Below are 22693 nucleotides of genomic sequence, written 5' to 3'. Positions count from 1 at the left end.
AAGTACTAGATTTGGATTACTGCGCAGTTCCAGATTTCTTTGCTGTCACGAATCTGGGTCTACCTCCCTGTAGGTAGCTCAGAAAATTAAGCCAATTTACGTGCATGATCCTCAGATATGTACGCAACTTTCATTCAATTTGGGCATTTTCATTTGAGCAAGTCTGGTGGCCTAATAAAATCCATCTTTACGGACTGTTCTGTTTTGATAGATTCTGCCTTTTTTTTCGCATTGCCTCTTTTGCTATGTTGGATGAATTTCTTTGATCCATTAATATCCAGTAGCTTTATGCAATGTCCAGAAGTGTTAAGAATGATTGTGTCACCTCTGAACATGTTAATTTTTATTGTGCACTAACCCTCTAATGAGTTGTTTCGAGTTTGCTTTGTGGAGGAAGTTTTCAAGGATCAAGAGAGGAGTATGATGCAATATGATCAAGGAGAGTGAAAGCTCTAAGCTTGGGGATGCCCCGGTGGTTCACCCCTGCATATTTTAAGAAGACTCAAGCGTCTAAGCTTGGGGATGCCCAAGGCATCCCCTTCTTCATCGACAACATTATCAGGTTCCTCCCCGAAACTATATTTTTATTCCGTCACATCTTATGCACTTTGCTTGGAGCGTCGGTTTGTTTTTGTTTTTGTTTTGTTTGAATAAAATGGATCCTAGCATTCACTTTGTGGGAGAGAGACACGCTCCGCTGTAGCATATGGACAAGTATGTCCTTAGGCTCTACTCATAGTATTCATGGCGAAGTTTCTTCTTCGTTAAATTGTTATATGGTTGGAATTGGAAAAAGCTACATGTAGTAATTCTAAAATGTCTTGGATAATTTGATACTTGGAAATTGTTGTGCTCATGTTTAAGCTCTTGTATCATATACTTTGCACCCATTAATGAAGAAATACTTAGAGCTTGCTAATTTGGTTTGCATATTTGGTTTCTCTAGAGTCTAGATAACATCTAGTATTGAGTTTTGAACAACAAGGAAGACGGTGTAGAGTCTTATAATGTTTACAATATGTCTTTTATGTGAGTTTTGTTGCACCGTTCATCCTTGTGTTTGTTTCAAATAACCTTGCTAGCCTAAACCTTGTATCGAGAGGGAATACTTCTCATGCATCCAAAATCCTTGAGCCAACCACTATGGAGATGGACGCTTATTCTGCAACATGCCATGAAGCAGCACGCAAGGATGTTGAGCGTGCTTTTGGGGTGCTTCAGTAGCGTTTCGCCATTGTCAGTTACCCTTCTCTCACTTGGTCTGAGTCGCACATGTGGGAGGTGATGAACGCCTGTGTGATCATGCACAACATGATCATCGAGAGCGAGCGCGACCAACCTGTGCAGGATGATCAACCATTTGATTATCAAGGGCCACTTGCTGATGTAGAGCATGTACCCCAAGAATTTGCTACTTTTCTTCATACGTACAATAAAATTCGAGATGCAGGTGTCCATGCAGAACTTCAGGCGGATCTAGCTGCACATTTGTGGGCGAGGAGAGGAGCCGCCAACAATCCATGATTTTATTTCTATTTGTTTGATTGTATGAATAATTTAATTTCCATTAATTTGATTGTATGAATAATTTAAGTACTATTTGTGTGATTGTATGAATTATTGAATATAGTATGAATAAAATGTGATTGATATGTTGTTTCAAAATATTGTTAAAAGAAAAAAGATTTTGGGGGCCGTCGTATGGGAGGCGCCGGTGTGGGAACAACGTCCCTAAATAGAGGATGCGGTGGCCCCCATACGGCAGTGCCGGCGACCCTGCCGGCGACTATTTGGAGAGCGCCGGTGGAGATGCTCAAAGCCTCTGTTTGTTTATACCACGTTTTTAGATGTAGCAGAAGGTGTTCTTTAACAATCCCTAATGGTTTTAACCGTTGGTTTGCTGCTCTTGATCGTTGGTATGTGAGGTATAGATGAAGAACCTTTTTTTCTATGCAAGAAGCACGTACTAATGTACACACCTGGTATGCTGAATTTCTTGAGCTGAAATATCCAATTTTGTCATGCAGAGAAGATCTGTTGCAAGAACAGGAAAGATTAGGAATCCGTGTTTCTTTGTGTGAAACAGTGGTTAGCTCATACTACTGATATATTGTTTGCTCATGCCTCGGTGTAGCTATATGGAATTTGATTTATGTTGTTGATGTGCCCTCAGATTGGGTGATACCGTGATATAGATACATAGAAAATCATTTTTAGAATGTTCATAGCTGAGAATCTAAAAGCTCCTGTTGCAGTTTGTGGAGATCACCAACTGCTGGCAGCTGCTCTTAGTGTTTGATCTAAAAACAGTCTGAATACATTTTATGTTTACAAAAATAGTGAGTTCCATGTATTATGAACATTAGCAAACCAAATGAGTGTAGCAAGCTACCTTGAAGGGCTGACGATAATTAGTTATTCAACCATGTCCAACGCCTTTTTTTGGTCATGTGACCGTGAGGATGGAGGGGTCGGTTCCCGTGCCCGCGGTTATTGATCTGTTGTTCACTTTGGAGATTGCCTTGCCGATTTACAGAAGACTTGCTGCTTTACCAGCATGTGAAGGATTTATTCAGTTTCTTACTCTTGTGATCATAGAGTCCAATCACTACACATCCCATTAGGCATAGCCTTTATTTTTAGTTGTGTTGAAATTCCTCTGTGATCCAAGATCTCATTTAGGTTGTTCGGAGATAATGTTTCATTTTTCTAACAGTGTTGTTGTGGGAGCAAGAAACATAACTGTCGTGATATTCAGAAAAATATATATTCTATGTTGTTCTGTTTCTACAGGATAACAGCTCAGGATCTCACATGTACTTATTTCCTATGTGCATAGGGAAGCTGAGCCTTGGTCTTCTACCTTCATCAAGCATGCGCCTTACCTTTTCCGATGAGGAGCAGCTAGCGCTCTTAAACAATGGCTATGAAGTTTTGGATGCTGGGATTGTGGAAATATGAATTGATAATTCTAAATGTTCTTTCTCGATCAGGACTGTGGAATCTAAAATATTTTACGATTTCTGTGCTTAGAGTCGAACAAATGTGGAATGGAGCTTCTTGCAAAGGTTTGTACTTCATAAAACACACCAACTTATTGTGTAATTGTACAATCAACCATGTGCAATCTTGACTGATGTGGCGTAAATATTGTGGCAGCAAACTCCAAGAACCTGAGCCTATCCACATAAATCTGAAGCTGTAATATTAATTTAGTATTACATACAAAATATGCATGTGCTGATAGTATGCTGATTCTCTCTCTCAAATTTTTGATACAGATGGTAATCCCTGACTTATAGTATATATGGTCTGTTGCTACATGTGACTATGGTTATCTTTTCAGAGCAAGCTGTGTCTACAAACCGTTTGTTGAAGGGAAAATAAATATACATTTACCAGTAGGCAGATGTGTGGTAAGTTTTCTTTCTCCCTGTATTATTACTGTTCAAAATAGCTTAAGTGCATCAAATGGCTGCTAGCTACCGTTTGCACTCTTAAGTTAAGTATATCAAATGGTTTCCAGCTACCTCTATATATAGCTCCTTATTCGTTGGTCTTTGTTTCTATTGTTAGTGATGTAATGATGCTAACATTAAGTGATTCTGCTACCTCATTTCCCTTCAATGGTCTGTTAGCTAACTTTCTCTAGCAGCCACCCCTTCAATCATATGTTTCTAAGTTCTCACCAGCTTGGTGTTTAACAGTAACATTGGTCGAGCTGCGTAGATAACTTTGCAGTTGACTCATCCTATCCTAATATCTCAAAAAAATCCCATTGATCTCAGAGTTGCATCATTATCCAGTTAATCCGGTTAGGCTGCTAAAATTCTCAGTTCGAATTACATGTGAAAATTTTCTTACTACTCAGACAAAGAAAGACAAACAATATTCCTTTTCTTGACCATGCGGTGTGTGCACCTATTTGCACAGAATCTATCTGTATTCAAAGCTTGCTTGCCAATATATTGCTCCTAGAGGGAATGCAGTATGATAAAGAAAATTTGAGATACTACACTTCTCTAAAAGTGAACAAAGAATTACTAATTTATGACCAGATAACGTCGACAACAGTTAATTAAGTTGGGGGTGTTTACTCTGTGTCCGATCCTGTGTATTCGCGCAACTGATATTGTTTGTTCCTTTGTTTCTGGGTGTGTTTCAGCTCCATTACCATCTATGGAGCTGCTGGATAATGTGTACTCTGCACTTGAAACAACCAAGCAGCCTGTATCCTCTACCAAATCTGTGCGGTTGATTTTGTTGGCAGTCGGTAGTGGTTTTATTGATGATCTATGGTGAATTCTGTTGTTTCGTTTATATTGCTTGACAACAGATTTCTAATAAAAATGTGTTACAACCAAACGACCTTATTAGATGGTCCGCTTTGCTTCTGGGTCTATACTGTAATATGACCAGAAGTGATCTACCTTCTGGTACGTTCTGTTTGCCAGACTACTCATGAACTTTTTTACAAAATCTGAATGATATTACTGTCGCTGCCTTATACCTATTACTGTATGCATAACAACCAGTTAAAGGACGCACTGAGCATTGTTTACTTTCGTTCTGCTATCAAAATGTGGTCGATGGATGTATGGAAATTTCTTAGAGAGAAATAGTAGCACTATTAAGTAACAATCTGTTAAAGAGAGATTTACATCTTTGCATTGCCTTCAAATAGATGCAAATTGTTGGATACCCCCTTATCTGTTGTAAGCATTACTACTAGCAGCTTGGGGAACTTTAATAAAATCAAAATACCTGATGGTCTGATCCTGTTGTTCTACCATAGCTACCTTATATATTTTACATTCCCGATTACAGAATAATAGACTATACCAGGGCCAAGGTATATTCTACTGCAGCTACAGCATAATACAGGCTATAGCAGTGCTAAAATACTAAATACAGTCTCTTTCCTGCAGCAAGCCTAAGAGTTCAACCGAAGCTTACACCAGCTGAGATATGATTATTCTTACATAGATGTTAATCTTAGAAGAGGTAAAGATTGGATAGTACTTCTGTCGATTTCTTAGTTTCGAAATGGTGAATAATATACTATATGTATGTAATAATGACTCTGCAGTGGGACCTTCCAATCTTCAATATAGAGCTTCTTTCAACTGATTGGCTGTTCTGAATTATGTTAGCTGAGCTCTTGTGCAAAATGCAAGTGCAATAAGTTTAGGCTGCACGACCTGTAATGTACCTGTAGATGTAGTCATATTTTTGGACGTTCAAGCATAGTTTCTTTGGCTCAGCTGAGAGAAGACTGGACTCGCATTTTGTATAAAATAGTACACGTTCTTTCTTTGACCAAACCATTGTACACTTTGCTAAAGCCATATATACAGCTTAGTTTTATGTTGTAAAATTGATGCAATCTAGCAAGTCACTGTTCATTACTAACAACATCAATCAGGTTAGCCAGAGACGTCTTATAACAATCTATATGACACTACTGACACTACGAGCGTATTACACAGTCGGCGCGGCGTGCCGCCGCGCCCACTCCTGCTAGGAAACACAATAGATCAACCTACTGGCACATAACCAAATTCCAAGGGTAGACTGATCCCTATTCAACATGGAAACAAGAGAAGATTTGAAGGATGCGATGGAGATGCACCCAAAGGCGTCGTATTCCTCCTCCAATCTTGCTCCAACGACGGATTCCTTCATCTCTTTCTCATGCTATACCTCATATCACGTCTTTCCTCATTCATGAAAAAATGAAGGGGTATATATATTGCATCGTCCAAATAATCCCATATGAATACCAAACAATTATGTTCTATTTATTTTTTGCATTTTAGAAGATGCACAATGCTTTATTATAAACTAAGTCATGTTGTACAATAGTGCTCACTTATTTTAAGTTTGGTACATGATTCTATCCATGTAATACATGTTGAAAAAAATGTGTATTGCATTGCACAATTTTTATGTTTGATCCTTTGTACATTAGATATAATGGTTTCTTTTGCAGATTAAAGATAATATTTACATATTGCATTTGCTTGAAGAATTTACATAGTGCATTTTTTTAGAATGGCCTGAACATCCTGGCAGTTTGTTCATACAGAGGTACGTACATAGTTGTTTTTGGTTGGCAATTTTATTTTTTATTTTGCTGAATAATATGATTAATTAAAACCGTCAAAGACCTTTTGGGGTTGAAGTTATAGACGTTAGAACATAGATAGTGTGGACATCCATTCTAAGTTGTTGGAGAGATCAGATATATAAATCGGGGATTCGTGAAAGGCATGTATCATATGCATGACACCAGTTGAAGTTACATTATTACCAGCGTTAGCATGTTCGGCCCAAGATTTATGAAATTTGCCGTGTTTGTTAGATATTTCAATAATGTTTTATCAACTTAGATTTGTTTAGATATAGTTACGAAGATCCATCAAATGAAAATTTATTTCTACGTACTCCGTAATTGTAATGATCTGGTGATATGTTTACGGTGATCTGGAAGATACGGAAATTACATAGTACTGAAATAAACATCAGCATCGCTCGTATTTCCACAGACAGTGGAATCTTTTGACCCAAACAACTAGACATAACCATGTTTGTACTTTGTGGTAGCACTTTTTTGTTGGCAGTGTGACGATTCTTATAGTGTAGTATACACGTGCGTCACGTTACGCCTGTTCAAACAAGCCCACCCACCTTACCTGAATAGTACCTGTTATCTCATAAATATAATAGTAAAGATTTTCCGTTGGCAGTGTGGCGCTTTTTATAGTATACACGTTCGTCACGTTACACCTGCTCAAACAACCCCACCCATCTTACATGTTATCTCACCGATCATGTCAAGCGAACATCCAGCCGTCCACCAGCCGTGCCAATGTCAAATCCGATTCACCGCCGTCGCCCATTGCCCCCTTAGCCTGCCGCATGGCCGACAGTGTCCGCTCTCGGAGGAGTCTGCCGCCGTCAGAGTCCACAATCCAGCTCACCTTGGACGCCACTTCGTCGGCCTCAACCAGCTCCTTGTCGTACCCTTCCACCGCCACGGCCAGACCCAACTCCTTCTCTAGGAACACTCTGTTGATCCTCTGCTCCGCGTAGAGTGGCCACGCCAGCATGGGCACGCCGGCCATGACCGATTCTAAGATGGAGTTCCAACCGCAGTGCGTGACGAACCCACCCACGGCGTCGTGCGCCAGCACGTCGCGCTGCGGCGCCCACGACTTGACGACGAGGCCCGTGGCCTTGGTCCGGTCGAGAAAGCCCTCCGGGAGGAGAGCGCCGAGGTCCGGCTCCGGCGTCTTCTCGAACCGCTTCGCCGGGTCGTCGCTGGGCGGGCTCCGCACGACCCACAGAAACCTTTTGCCGCTGGCCTCGAGGCCGACGGCTATCTCTCTGATCTGCTTGGCGCCGAGCACGCCGAGGCTGCCGAAGCAGAGGAACACGACGCTGTCCTTGGGCTGCGAGTCCAGCCACGCGAGGCACTCCTGGCCGTGCTTCACGCCCACCTCCTCCGACTTTATCAGCGGCCCGATGCAGTGGATAGGAGGTGTCGGGAGTCCTGGCGGCGTGCAGTGACCGGCGCCGATCGCGTCGACGGCGCGCGGCTCGAGCGAGCGGCAGGTGTTGACGATGATGCCCTGCGAGCGGCACAGGTAGGGGGACACGCTGAGGAATCCCCTGTAGGCCGCGTCGTCGCGGTGCATGATCGGCTTGATTGCGTGCGACGCCGGAAACGAGGAGATGCCTGGAACGTGCACGAGCTCCTCGCCCATGTCCCGGAAGCTCGCCGTGGTCTGAGCGTGCAGGACGGGCAGGTACAGGAAAAGACACAGGGCCTCGGCGCCAGATGTGAAGAAGCAGTACCCGGGGATGCCAAGCTCCGCGGCGACGTCGAGGGCGACACTGCAGAAGAAGTCCACCACGAGGACGGCGGGGGAGGCGGCGGCGAGGAAGTCGCGGAGGTGGGGGTTGGAGACGCGGGCGACCTCGAAGGTTATCGCCTCGGGGTGGTCGGACTGGAGGACGGGCGGGAGGTCGACCTGCGGGAGGCTGTGGAAGGAGATGGAGGGGTTGGCCGCGGTGACGCCAGCCAAGAAAGGCCCCCTGGCGCCGGTGTCCTCGAACGGCAGCTGGACGATGAGGATGGTGACGGCGAGGCCGCGGGCAGCGAAGAGCTTGCCGAGCTCGATCATGGAGACGAGGTGGCCCATGCCGGGCGAGGGGTACAGCACCACCTGCTTGCGTGCCGTCGTGGTGGTTGCGTCGCCGGCCATCGCGCGCCACCGGTATACGCTTGTTGGGTTCCGGAGCGGTGCGGTGTGTGCTTTGGAGTGTGGTGTGGAACAGATGATAGGGTTGACGAACGAGAACCGACCATATATAGAGGCAAGTGCAACGCAGCGCTATCAGTAGCCACTTGTTCTGGCCGGTGGCGAAAGTGTGATGCATGGGAGCCATCTTTAGGCTGTGTGACCTGTGGATCATCAAAGTTTGGCACGTTGCTTTGTCCTTAAATTGTGGGATTCTCTCCATATCCACACCGCTTTACTCCTGGGTAGGGATGTAAATAGTATGAATAATTTCTGCTTACAATCCACATCCGTATTCGTTTTTAAGAATATGATATGCATTTTTAGAAGAAGATGGATGCGGATGTGAATAGTGGTTAAGCGGATATCCGATGGTTACGGTAGCGGATATGACACTGATACTATCCGATGGATACGGACTATCCTCCTTTTTGCGTATTATTCGAGATCGACAAAGAGATTAATCCGATAAAATTAGCCCAACCCTAAATATTTAAACAATATAATTAGTTCACCGGCTAAGCTATATATGCTATTAGCATGCAATTTGCATTGTTGTACGAACAAGTGTGTACATGTAGCTATAGTCTATAATTATAAACATATTTTACATAGAAAAGCATAATTTTATTTTTTATGTGTATATTTGCTTAATAATACGCTTTCAATCCAAGTACGATCTGAATCCGCTCCATATCCGTAAGCCGATATAATGCACATCCGAATTCGACCATTATCCACTCCAATCCAAATCTATTACAAAAATATGATAAAAGATATGATAATAGCAATATTTGATCCAATCCGATCCGTTTACATCTCTAATCTTAGATCCATTTGGTTGCATTGCAACACCTACAAGATCTGGCACCACGTTTTCCATGGGCACGACAAAAGAATTCTGGCTATCCAGAGTGTGAAGCTGAAGCTGGACTGAATGAGGCGAGACATGCATGTTGCTACATTTGGTTTGTTGCAGCCCCCTGGCTCGATGTCTGTCCCTGACAAGGGTGTAAATGGATCGGATTAGATCGGAGTTTGCTCATATCATATTTTTTATCATATATTTTTCTCGGATTCGGATCAGAGTGGATATTGATTGTTTTCGATTCAAATGTGGATACACCGGTCTGTGGATTCGAATTGGAAATGGGATGAACTCGGACAGGAAACAAAAATAGTCGGATTTATGCTCTTATCGATACATAGTTATAGTTGTTGCAAATCTTGATAGAGATTTAAACTTTCAGACTCGTGTAGGTAAGAAAAAAGAGACACAATGCGCTAAAGATCATGCACTGATACAAATTGAGAGGTAAACATGCTCGGCAAATAAATTTGGTAACTCAATAACTACTAATCTTGCAAGGTTGGTATTGGTTTTGACTAAAAATGCGGATTATCCAGTTTAAAACCTTCGGATTATTCTAATTACATTTCTGACAATCCATATCCATGTGCCATTTGCTATATCATATCCGGTGCATCACTTCGAAATCGGATATCCTTATCCGCCGGTTCCTTTAAAATCGGGTATGGATACCTTAAAATGGATTCGGTGCCGGTTTCGGTGCGGTAATTATCCTATCCGTTTACACTCTAGTTCCTGCACTACTGCACGCTATCGGCACCCTTGGTGATATCCTTCCTTGCATGAGTTGAAATTATGTGTGTGAGCAAAGATCTGTCCATGAGTTTATTCATCAAACCAAGTGCTTGCCTAGATCACATCGATGGTGTTTGCGTCAGTTGTCAAGATCTTCGTCTCGGCCTCAACTATCAATGCAACCCAACTTGCTTTATCTCCGGTTTCGCCTTGAGTTTTTCCGATTCTGCTTTGAGCTTATCGCTTACAACCCTTGCTGCACCAGGCCTAAGCTTTTCCGTGTCAATGGTCATCATGTGTGTTTAGCCATAGCTACCTTTTTTTTGGCTTGCATCTCCACAGAAAAGTGTCTTTGGCTCTTAGACACTAGTGCTCCTACTGTTTAAAAAAAAGAATCATACCTATTTATTTCAGAAAAATCTAAAAATAAATCTAAACATAGTAAATGAAGTAACCTACAAACCTGTAAAATTTTAATATCAAAAATTCTTTATGTTTTAAGCTACACAAAAAAGACAAAATTTGTTGAGATGTGGAGATTTAAAATATGCATATCCAGATCCACACGTTTGTCATTTCTGTGTAGCCTAGAATATTTTATATTTGAAATTAAAATTTTGCATATTTATGGGATAATTTATTGGCTACACCATGATTTTTTCTATTTTTTTAAACACATAAGTATGATTTTTTTAAAACGGTAGGAGCACTGGTGCCCAGGAGCAAAAAAAAAAAAAAATCTATGTCCGCATCTCCACAAAGCTCACACGACGTTCATCTTTCTTTTCCTCCCTCAGCTCAACTCTTTGCCCACTCGAGCTTGTCGAAGCATCTAGTTTATCGATAGTAAATGAAAGTCGAAGTTTCTCTTTTTTTCTTTTAAGATTTCCAGTTGTACACTTGTATGATCCTCCAAGATATTTACACGTAGCGGGGACCGTCCTACATCAGGTTTCTCCTATCTCTCTTTAACTGCACCGTAAAAGATATCATGATGTAGCTATCCAAGTTCCATATTTAACGCTGCTTCCTCTGATACAAATACATGAGATAGTTTTAGGTACCCATCAAACGCAGTAAATATCTATATTTACCAGCTATCGCTATATTTGGCCCATGGACTTGGTGCTTACACTGGACTTGTTCAACTCTAGGTATCTGCTATGATAAGTATTTTTTTACGACTGCGACTGCATCCCAACGATTTTATATTACAAGTAGTTGCCTTGCAATTCTCACTGAGAAGAGCTGGAACGTAAATGCAATTTGAGAGCACATACAGACGATTAGCTGACATGCAAACGCAAACAGACGCACGCGCGACCGCCACCTCAACCCTAGCCGCCTCCATAGATCGGTTTTCCCTTCTTCGATCGGTTTCGCCGGCGTCGGGATGAGTGGGGAACTCTCGATCTATGCGTGGAGTTTTCAATAAATGTATTGTTTTCATTAGATTATGTTAGGAATTTGGTAGCCGTCTTTTTGTTGATTTCCCCTCAATGGAGATAGCATAGTCTGCAATAAGTGATCTTCGTCCTTTCGTTCAGCGACAAGCTCTTCTTCCCGGCGTCAATGTTGGTGTTGAACGATTACAGTTTTTTAGGTATGGGCCTTCAGATCTTGCTTCGTCAGATCGATTTTGCATCTTTTGTCGTTGTTGCCGCGAGGAGGACTACCCTCGCAGTTTTTGTCCCGGCTAATACGTCCCCGACAATGGTGATTCGTACTCTCGGCTCTCCATTGACAACGACAAAGCTAATCGATTGTTATTATTCCCTTACATACTAGGTGTTTGTACTCTTGCCGATGTTGAATGACTGCTTTAATATTTGGCATTGCGACTCAAAAATTATGGGAGAACTTTCGTCGGTATTTACAGGTCTATGATTCGTTATCTATCTTTGGTTGTCTTCAGAAGAGTACAAGATTTTGTTCTGGAAGAAGAAAGAATTTGAAGATCTCGAAAATTTATTACTATCTTTTAGACTTTATTTTGTAATCATTGAAATCAGTCCATGTATCTTTACCGTGTACTATTTATTACTATAAATAAATATGGTATTGATTGTCAAAAAAAAAGTTGACATGCAAACACAAATTGAGAGTGGAAACTAGCTAGGACATCTATAACAAACAACTTGAAGTTGTATACTATACTAGACACTGATAATTGTAAAATGTGACAGGGGAATGAGGTAGGCTAACAAAAAGATTATAAACACTCCTAGCGCCAGGCATTGGATTCATTAAGAGCGCTTTTCTTTAGTTACATATGGAAGATAGAATAGAATGTACAAGCTACAACTCGTTGCAACTAATGAGCGAATCATGAACTCCACACCATAGCTAATTCAAAGATAGACACACACGACAAAACAACTAGAAAGTAAAAGAGTCCGTCCTAACACACATTGCCATGTCTCAGACCGATGCCAGTCACCTCTGAAGAACAACAGTTTCCACACTGAACTTTTCTTACCCACGAACCATCAACAACCTAAAAGAAAACATCCTAAAAAAGGTGGTAAGTGGATGGTGGGACTTGGTCCAAGAAAGGCATTATTTTAGACTCACCGCTGACGATGTGCGTTGCATCATCTTGGTCAGCTCCGAGGAAGACACCAACTACTCCGAGGTAGTAATAGCGGTGTTACCATCACATTTATGATATATGCGAACGAGCGGAAATTCAATTCGGCTCCCGGGTGCGTATGCTCTCTATACCAAAAAAATTATATTTCGAGTTGTCAAAAAAATTTGACAAAAAATTCTACATATACATCGCCATAATATATGTGCATTCGTCAAGTTTCACGAAAAATTAATATTTTTTGTGGTCTATGTAAAAAAGAGAAAATTCACCTTGTAAAAAGCATTATTTTTAGGACTGAGTTTTCTCTTTTTTACACACGTCACATGACAAGTCTATTTTTTATGAAACAACTTTGTGAGCGCGTAGCACGTGAAGATGTATGTGCGAATTTTTCGTTTCAATTTATTTGAAATTCAAAATATGTGTAAGATGAAATTCAAAATAGAGGGAGCATATGCTCCCATGTTCCAAAACACCACTCCCGAACGAGGCTCATTATTCTTTATTAAGCCAAGATTAGAACTATTCTTAGCCGCCGGATAGAGCGCATTAAGAACGTTGTTGCCATCACCTCTTTATTCGTTCCATGCGATAGCACCATGCTATTATAGGCCAATATTATATTTTAGATACTTCCATACACCGCGATCCCAGTTTACCCTGTGACCGGATAGTTATTGTCTCTATATATGGTGTGGTTAATCCAAATACATCAAATGGAGCCTGGAGCCCAGGCTACATTAGCCCGGTTTCATTTTTCTTGATTCAAAACCTTAAATCTTTAATTTTGAAGCTTCAGAAAATTTCGGAAAAATATGTAGACGTAGAGGATGTTGTAATATATCAATGTGTAAATTTTTATATTGAAATACATTGTATTTTACTCTCAGTAAAAATAACAAAATCTCACAAAATGACAAAATCTAGATTTTAGTGTACCGTTCATTACTGTTCACCAATGCTGAAATCAAAATTTGTTATTTTTGATGAGCCGAAAATATAACATATTTGATTCTGAAAATTTACACACTTGTAGAGGACAATATTGTCTACATGACAGTATTTTTTTGATTTTTTTAACATATTTCAAATGAATTTTTCATAGGTTCAAAAAATGGCCTACATGTAGCCCGGGCTACAAAAGTCCATTCTCATGGTTAATCACTAATCAGTTCAAAATTGACTAAGCCGTCCTGATCATTTTTCATAAGAAACTTGGCATGTTGAAGTTATGAATGTCATTTCTCCACGGCAATTAAGATCGCCAAACATTCATTTTGTCCATAAGGCTTGATGCTTAGGATTGAGAGCTTTACTAAGATAGGCCTATTAACCTAGGCGGCAAGCCCCACGGTGGCGTGTACATGTAGGACACGTAGACGTGTTGGAGTACTACTCCATACAGTATACATGTCAACGTCTTTTTTACATCTAACAGCCCCCCCTTAATCTAAACTACGGAGGACTACGAAGAAGATTTAGATTACGACGAAACTCTTGTAGATTCTTAACAGGAAGCGCCTTTGTGAAACCATCAGCAACTTGATCTTTGCTGGAGATAAACCGAATATCCAACTGTTTACGGGCAACTCTTTCACGTACAAAGTGAAAATCTATCTCAATGTGCTTTGTGCGGGCATGAAACACCTGGTTTGCAGAAAGATATGTAGCTCCCAGATTATCACACCATAGACACGGTTTCTTCTTTAACTGAACTCCAAGTTCACACAAAAGAGCTTCAACCCATATTAATTCTGTTGTAGCATTAGGTAAGGCCTTGTATTCTGCTTCAGTACTAGACCTTGAGACTGTTTTCTGTTTTCGAGCACTCCAAGAAACGAGATTAGAACCAACAAATATGGCAAACCCGCCAGTGGAACGTCTGTCTTCAAGACAGCCAGCCCAATCAGCATCTGAGAAAGCACTCAGAAGAGTGGAGGATGACCGCTGAAACGTTATACCAACTTTAACTGTATCTTTGACATATCTCAGTATCCTTTTAACAGCCGACCAATGAGAGGTCGTAGGAGCATGAAGATACTGGCAGACTTTGTTAACTGCAAATGACAAATCTGGACGTGTCAATGTGAGATACTAAAGAGCACCAACAAGAATGCGATATCGTGTACTGTCTTCAGGACCAAGTGGTTCCCCCTCATGCTGGGACAGTGACTCGGTAGAAGACAAATGAGTTCGTGCAGATTTACAATCGGTCATGTTGGCTTTGGTCAGAATATCTGATGCATATTTTTCTTGTGTGAGAACAATACCATTGGCTGTTTTCTGAACTTCCATACCCAAGAAGTAGTGCAAGTCTCCAAGATCTTTAATAGCAAAATATGTACCCAAATCTTTGAGAAGAGCCGAAATTGCAGCATCGGAGGAGCTTGTGACTATGATATCATCCACATATATGAACACATAGATAGTAATCTGTGACCTTCGATAAAGAAAGAGAGACGTATCAGCTTTAGATGGAACAAAACCAAACTCATGAAGCTTAGAGCTCAAGCGAGAGAACCAGGCACGAGGAGCATGTTTAAGGCCATAGAGTGCTTTATCAAGCCTGCAAATGTGTTGTGGATAAGTAGATTCTTCAAATCCAGGGGGTTGTTTCATATAGACCTCCTCTTCCAGAACACCATGTAAAAACGCGTTCTTCACATCTAGCTGTCGTAGACTCCATCCTCGAGAGACAGAGATAGCGAGGACCACACGTATGGTGGCAGCTTTGACAACTGGACTGAATGTCTCTTCATAATCAAGGCCATGACGACGTGGGCTTAGCCCAGTGGTTGGGGTCACAGTGGCGCACCCCAACAACCGGAGTTCGATTCCTGTTAGGAACGAATTTCGGAATTGTCACGCCAAGTCCCGCTTCTACTATATCAAAAAAGTGTCTAGTTCCTCCTAGACACGGTTTCATAATCAAGGCCATAGCGTTGCCGAAATCCCTTGGCAACAAGGCGAGCTTTATAACGATCAATGGTACCATCAGCACGACGCTTGATATGATAGACCCATTTGCAATCAATCAATTTTTTGCTAGAACTGGGTGGCACAAGATGCCACGTCTTATTTTGCATAAGAGCACGATATTCTTCTTCCATAGCAGAACACCAATGATCATCATGAAGAGCTTCAGACAACGTCCGAGGTTCTCCTGAAGCAGTAAGAAAACCATAGCGGACAGTGCCGTCAGTATATTTTTTCGGATTTCGAATACCTTTCTGTAACCGTGTTTGCTCACCACGAGCAGCAGCAGCCGGAGGCACAGAAGATCCTGGACCAGGCGCTGACGGCGGCAGGAGAGCAGCCGACCGACTGTCGGGCGTGCAGCCGCACGCGCGGACACGGCCTGCGAAGAGACAGGCGGGGCCGGGCGCGGTTCGGGCGGGAGGCCAGTCGGGGGCGGCGACGTGTCGCGGCGTGGTTGGGGCGGGTTCGGCCCGGCCGACCGGCCAGTAGAAGGCGGCGACGTGTCGCGGCGCGGTTGGGGCGGGTTCGGCCCGGCCGACCGGCCAGTAGAAGGCGGCGACGTGGCGGGCGGACGTGCACGTGCGGCAGAGCGCTGCGGCGGATCTTCCTCGGGATCCGCGCGCGCAGGGGAGACAGCTCCTGAATCAACATCGTGTTCAATGCTGATGTCCTCTTCTGGCATCGGTATTTCATGCTGTAAAAATTCCGTATCTTCTCCGTTTTCACTCAAATTTGTTGAAGTGTGCTCCGAATCTGATGTAGAATCATCTGTAACATCAAGCTCAACAATATTTTGGGCATTGTTAGTAACAACAGGTATGTAATGCATAGTCATATGTTCATCAACTGGTGCATCCCCAATATTCGAAGATGTGGAAGGAGGATCATGAGGTAACAAAAGAAGCTCTTGACGGAGACGTTGACCAGCATTGGGATGAAGAGAGGCAAAGGGGAAGACATTCTCATCGAAAACAACGTCACGAGAGACATAAACCCTGCCCGTTTTGACATCGAGACATTTAACTCCCTTGTGTAAAGGACTATATCCAAGAAAGACACATTGGGTAGACCGATATGCAAGCTTACGAGTGTTATAGGGACGAATATTAGGCCAGCAAGCACAGCCAAAAATTCTAAGAGACTCATAGTTGGGCTTAATACCAAGAAGATGTTCTACCGGTGTGTCAAAATTGAGAATTTTGGTAGGAAGCAAGTTTATTAAAAACGTTGCTGTAAGAAAAGCATCATCCCAAAATTTGAGAGGCATAGAGGCATTAGCAAGGAGAGAAAGACCAACTTCAACTATATGTCTATGCTTACGCTCAGCCGAGCCGTTTTGCTGGTGAGCATGTGGACAAGAGACATGATGAACAATGCCTGTTTTCTGAAATATACTGTTGAGTTTTTCATATTCACCTCCCCAATCAGTTTGCATGGTTTTAATTTTGGTGCCAAATTGTCTTTCAACGTATTGCTGAAAGTTAAGGACTTGATAGACATCAGAACGTTTCTTAAGAAGAAATATCCAAGAAAATTTACTATAATCATCGATGAAGCTTACATAGTATGAATTCTTGCCAACAGACAGAGGTGCTGGACCCCAGACATCAGAGAACACTTGTTCCAAAGGAACAGTAGAAACACTGGTAGACACAGGATATGGCAATTGATGACTCTTTGCTAATTGACATGAATCACACACGTAAGGTGTTATTTCTGGAGTATACGAAATTTTATTTTTCCTAAGAATCTGCTGAACTACAAAGGAAGAAGGATGTCCTAAGTGACGATGCCACATGGAGGAGGAAGGCTTGATGGTGATGAAGGCTTGCTTGGAGGCGTTGGTCATGTAGGGGATGAGGGGGTAAAGGCCGCCATAGCGCGGACCTTTAAACAGTATTCTCCATGTGGCCTGATCCTTAATCAAAAAGAAGAAGGGGTGAAATTCAATGAAGACATGGTTATCAAGTGTAAATCGATGAACAGAAAGCAGATTCTTAGAGGCACTAGGAATATGAAGGATGTCATTAAGATGCATGCGACGATATGGGGTGCGAAAAGTTGAATGACCAATATGAGCAATTTGCATACCGTTACCATTGGTCGTTTGGACGCGATCCCGTCCAGTGTATTTCTTCTGAGTAGAGATCTTGCTCAACTCGCCAGTGATATGGTCCATAGCACCGGTATCAGTGTACCAGTTTGTATCAACACCATAGGACGCTATATGAGCAGCTTTGGTTTCACGATCATCATCATCAGAATCATCACGATCACCGTCATAGCGGCACCAGCAATCAGAAGCAGGGTGGCCATAGATCTTGCATATCTGGCACGTGGTATCCACAAAGGGAGTGGGCGCACGGCCACGACAGCGACGGTCAGTGCGATCGCCATCATCACGGCGACGGGAAGGAGCACCACCATCACGCTTGTCATCACGACGGCGAGGAGGATCATCATCCCGACGGCGTAGAGCGTCATCACGGCAACGAGGGGGGTCATCACGGTGACGGTCATCATCGCGGCGCCGGTCTTCACGACGCCAATCATCACGGCGCCGATCATCGCGGCGTCCAGTATCATCTCGGCGACCACCATCATCACGGCGGCGGCCACGGTCATCATCAGCACGGCCACGGTCGGGACCCCCACGAGGATCACGGCCACGACGAACGAGGTTGGCATGAAGGGTGTAAGAATCACCCGAGGCTTGAAGATGTGCTTGGCGGATGTCATGAGCGCTGATTTGATCAAAGAGATCGTCCAAGGTGGCACTAGAATTGCCATTAATTGCAGAAACAACATCATTATAAGAGCCATCAAGGCCACGGCAGATGTAGCCAACGATTTCATCATCATCAACGGGCTTGCCCATCGCAGTAAGCTCAGAACAGAAACCCTTCATCTTTGCAAAGTATGCTGTAGCCGAGAGCTCGAGCTTTTTTGCAAATATCACGGAGATGGTTGAACTTGGAACGAGAGGCAGTAGAGAACATGGTGTTGATCTTGAGCCAGACCTGAGCCGAGGATTCGAGACCAACAGTGTGCGCAAGGATATCTGGGGACAGCGAGTTCAGGAGATAGCTCATGACCGCCTGATCTCGAGCGATCCATGCAGCATATGTCGGGCTTGCAGTCTTGATCTTCTTTTTGTCAGCATCTTCTACTTCTATGAACTCTGGCGGGGCGACGTCAGTGCCCTCAAGGAGGGGCAGAACTTGAGCGCCACACAGCGTCGGAAGGACAAGCGTTTTCCAGAACAAAAAATTGCCCCGTGTCAGCTTCTGAGAAGGAGGTGATCCGAGGGCCACACCGAGGACGGTCGACGATGAGGAAGACGCCATTGGAGCGGCAGGGTGTTTAGCGGCGGCGGAGGCTAGGGTTTTGTTGAAGCGACGGCGGCGGACAAGGAAGTCGGCGGCGGTGGCTAGGGTTGTGTGTTGGCGGCGGCAGGGGCACGTGGCTAGCTGCGGCGGCGGTGTTTGTAGATTGGAGGTTTGGGTTTTGGGTGAAAGGCGGCGGCGGCAGGTCAGAAGGACCAGCGGCGACGGCAGTTGTGTATGCGGCGGTGGTGGACGAGTAGTCGGCGGCGGCGGCGAAATTTTTTTGTGTGTCGGCGGCTAGGAGGTGGAAGAGGCAGGCTCTGATACCATATTAACCTAGGCGGAAACGATGACCCGTTGGGGCCTCGTGTTGCATGTTATATAGGTGGAAAAGCCCCACGGTAGCGTGTACATGTAGAACACGTAGACGTGTTGGAGTACTACTCCATAGAGTATACGTGTCAAGGTCTTTTTTACATCTAACAAGGCCAACGGGTGCCCATCTTGTATAAGAACCGCCCCAATGCCACGATCCCATACGAGTCGATCTCAATCACAAATCTCTTCTTCAAATCTGACAAGGCAAAAACTGGGGTCGACACTAAAGCTGGTTTCAAGGCATGAAAAGAAGCTTCATTTTTGGGCGTCCACACAAATCAAACACCCCTTTTCAGTTTTCTCTTTGAGTGCCTTGGTGATTATACCACAATTGCACATCAACTTTCTCTATTATCCAGCCATACTAAGTAAGCTACTAAGCTGCTCTGCATATGTGGTGCACTCCAATTAACAATTCGTGCAGACAAGATTAAATGTGTATCATGGGATGCGCCAACACGAGTTACTGCAGACATGAACCTGGAGCTTGACAGCCCATATTTGGTTGAGGATGTTAAAGGGGCAATATTCCAAATGGCGCCATCTAAAGCTCCAGGTGTCGATGGTTTCATGACCGGGTTTTCTTAGCGACACTGGGCCTTGTTGAAGGATGACATTGTACTAGATGTCCCGGATTTTCTTAATGGATGTGAATTACCTGTGGGCTTGAACTGAGTGGCCACTCTTCACAAGTCTGGAGAGCCATTATTGAGGGGCGCAATGCCCTGAAAGTTTGTCTTATATGCCGTGACGGTAAATCCACTGACGCCTGAAGTGATAACTGCCTGCCACGGGATGAGAGGTTGTCGCCGGTTGCGCCAAAAAAGGAGGGGGCTCCCAGTTTGGTGAGTGACTACATTGATGTATCTTCAGCGTCATGGAAAACAGAGAAGATATATGAGTTTTTCCTGTCAATGGATGCGGAGGTGATCAAAGGTATTCAACTATGCACAAGGGTCCAGGATGATTTATGGGAATGGCATTCCGAGAAGATGAGATACTGCAGGAGGAGAATTACCGACTCCGTAGAATGCTGGAATATTACTCGATTCCCATCACAAGGTCGCCACCGCCAACTTCAGATAACAATGAATCTCTTCGAGTCTTAGTGCAGAATTGCCAAACTGAGAAACTGAAGCTGAAGGGGATCTGTAAGAAGCGCGGGAGGAATTCATCACCACCACCGAAGGAGTAATTCATCATCGGTATTGGCATCCCCTTGGTTTGTTCCAAGCTTGGGGGAGTGCCGCGGTATCACATCATCACTACCTTTTTACTTTTTACTATCAAGTAGTGTCATATCATGAGTAGGGAAGTTATCATATAAGATGGGTTGCAGTGTGGAAGTATCTCTCCTTTAGTTGGTTGTCTATGTATCCCTTGGTGTGAGTTATCGTTATGAAATATTAATGAGAAGTCTTATCATTTACATATTGCACACCTTATTTTAGTTTGCAATCTCTATTATATGATTGATCTTGATTTTAGTATTGGTACCACTTTGGGAGCATTGAGTAAATCTATTTGGTTTTGGCAAACTTAGCATTGGTCAATAGCAACAACACCTTGAGGTTTAAGTAGAAAAGAGAAATACATATAGTTGTTTCATTGTCTTCCTTTCTTGTTAGCTCATAGCTTATTATTCTGAAGTTAAAATTGTTTGTGCTTACAAGAAAGATGCATGATTGTTTCTATCACATGTATATTCGTTTGTTTCCCTCAACTTTTGTGCTTGCTAATTAACCTTGCTAGCCAAAGACTCGTACTGAGAGGGAATGCTTCTCGTGCATCCAAACCTCAACCCAAACCTATGCCATTTGTGTCCACCATATCTACCTACTACATGGTATTTCCTGCCATTCCAAGTAAATACTTCGTGTGCTACCTTTAAATAATTCAAAATTCACTATTTCTTATTTGTGTCAATGTTTTATAGCTCATGAGGAAGTATGTGGTGTTTTATCTTTCAATCTTGTTGGGCAACTTTCACCAATGGACTAGTGGCTTCATCCACTTATCCAATAATTTTGCAAAAAAAGCTGGCAATGGGATTCCCAGGTCCCAAATTAATTAACCTAAATAGACACTCCTCCATGGTATGTGATTGTTGGACGGCACCCGAAGGATTCGGTTAGCCATGGCTTGAGAAAGCAAAGGAGGGGAGGAGTGTCATTTAAATAAAACTAAAATAAAAGGCACTCCTTCATGGTATGAGATTGTTGGCGGGCACCCGAGGATTCGGTTAGCCATGGTGTGTGAAAGCAAGGTTGGAAGGAGTGCCGAAATAAAACTTTATGGGAGCCGCTCTTCGAGAGTTTGTCTGGCAAGGGGGTTAGAGTACCCGCTACCAGTCGTTGACAACAACAAACACCTCTCAAAATATTACTTTTATTCTCTTTATATGATTTCAAAACTGAAAAAGCTCTAGCACATGATTTAATCCCTGCTTCCCTCTGCGAAGGGCCTGTCTTTTACTTTATATTGAGTCAGTAAACCTATTTCCCTCCATCTCAAGCAAGCATTTGAGTTATTGCGAAGGGTTTTATGATTTTCCAACTTTTATTCTTTTCTTTTTGGTTTTGCTTTTCTTTGTGATCACAAGGGATCAAGGGTAGGGTTTGAGTATATTGGTAAGATTTGCAAGCATTCATCATGGCAAGATCACACAAATGCACATACACTATGCATAGCACTATATGCAAAATTAAAAAATTTGTTAGTTGCTAAATTTGAGTTTTTGGAAACCACCATTCTCATTGATTGAAATCTTTGGGATGTTACACTTGCCCATAGACTCAGGGGCTACTCCCATCGGGAGCGCTGCCGCGCACCCGATAGGAAAATAATTTCGAGAATCGTCGACATCATCTACGCTACACATGATCTACGACATTGACCTGATGTATTTTCTGGATCAATGGCCTCACCTTATATTTCTTCGACTTCGGAGATGATTATGCTTGGAGTCTCTACGCAAGTCTTCGACTTCCCTAGACACTCGGGGGATACTGATATGGGTATACCCTTCGGGTACCTATTATTAGTATACCTAGCTCGGCTCGGCTCAATATGGAGAAGGCTCAATAAGGCAACCCGAAGAAGTAGTCGACTAGGACTCTTGTAAAACTCTAGGCTGGTTGCATACTGATAGACAACATAGCTACGCCTACGGGCGATGTGGTGACCCAGCGTACCACTGCATGATGTAGTACACAAGTCGTTGACATAACACAAGTGAAACACCGTTCCACTCATATTACATCCCTCAGAGTGGTACAACAGAAACATATGCGAGTCCAAGGCATGTCTATAGAAGGATACACAAACTGTTTACAGAAGATCAACACAGCCTCCTACTTTACAGTGAGGTAAAACTGCAAATAAAGCTCCAGAAGAACGACTCGTAGTCTAGCTGATTGCTAACTCAAGCTTAAGAGCTACTTGGCTTGCTATAGAAATCTAACTACTTAGGTGCTAGGATTAGGGAAAGGTTCCCTTCTATTAC

At 43.1% G+C, this 22693-nt stretch overlaps 1 protein-coding gene and 1 long non-coding RNA gene across 2 annotated transcripts; one reads left to right on the top strand and one right to left on the bottom strand.

The window, feature by feature from the left end:
- Positions 1 to 2137: 2137 nt before the first annotated feature.
- On the top strand, positions 2138 to 5272 carry LOC124668235. Its single transcript, XR_006991607.1, has 5 exons — positions 2138 to 3068; positions 3282 to 3416; positions 4166 to 4298; positions 4929 to 5004; positions 5090 to 5272. It is a non-coding gene; the product is annotated as an uncharacterized LOC124668235 (long non-coding RNA).
- A 1513-nt stretch (positions 5273 to 6785) lies between these two features.
- On the bottom strand, positions 6786 to 8307 carry LOC124667108 (UDP-glycosyltransferase 88F3-like). The gene has a single exon (XM_047204436.1). The coding sequence runs from the start codon at positions 8268 to 8270 to the stop codon at positions 6837 to 6839; it is 1434 nt and encodes a 477-aa protein (XP_047060392.1). The 5' UTR covers positions 8271 to 8307; the 3' UTR covers positions 6786 to 6836.
- Between the last annotated feature and the right edge of the window lie 14386 nt (positions 8308 to 22693).

This window comes from Lolium rigidum, chromosome 6, assembly GCF_022539505.1.
Source record: "Lolium rigidum isolate FL_2022 chromosome 6, APGP_CSIRO_Lrig_0.1, whole genome shotgun sequence".
Classification (NCBI taxonomy): domain Eukaryota; kingdom Viridiplantae; phylum Streptophyta; class Magnoliopsida; order Poales; family Poaceae; genus Lolium; species Lolium rigidum.
Note: the sequence above shows the minus strand (reverse complement) of the source record. Positions and strands in the feature narration are given on the sequence as shown.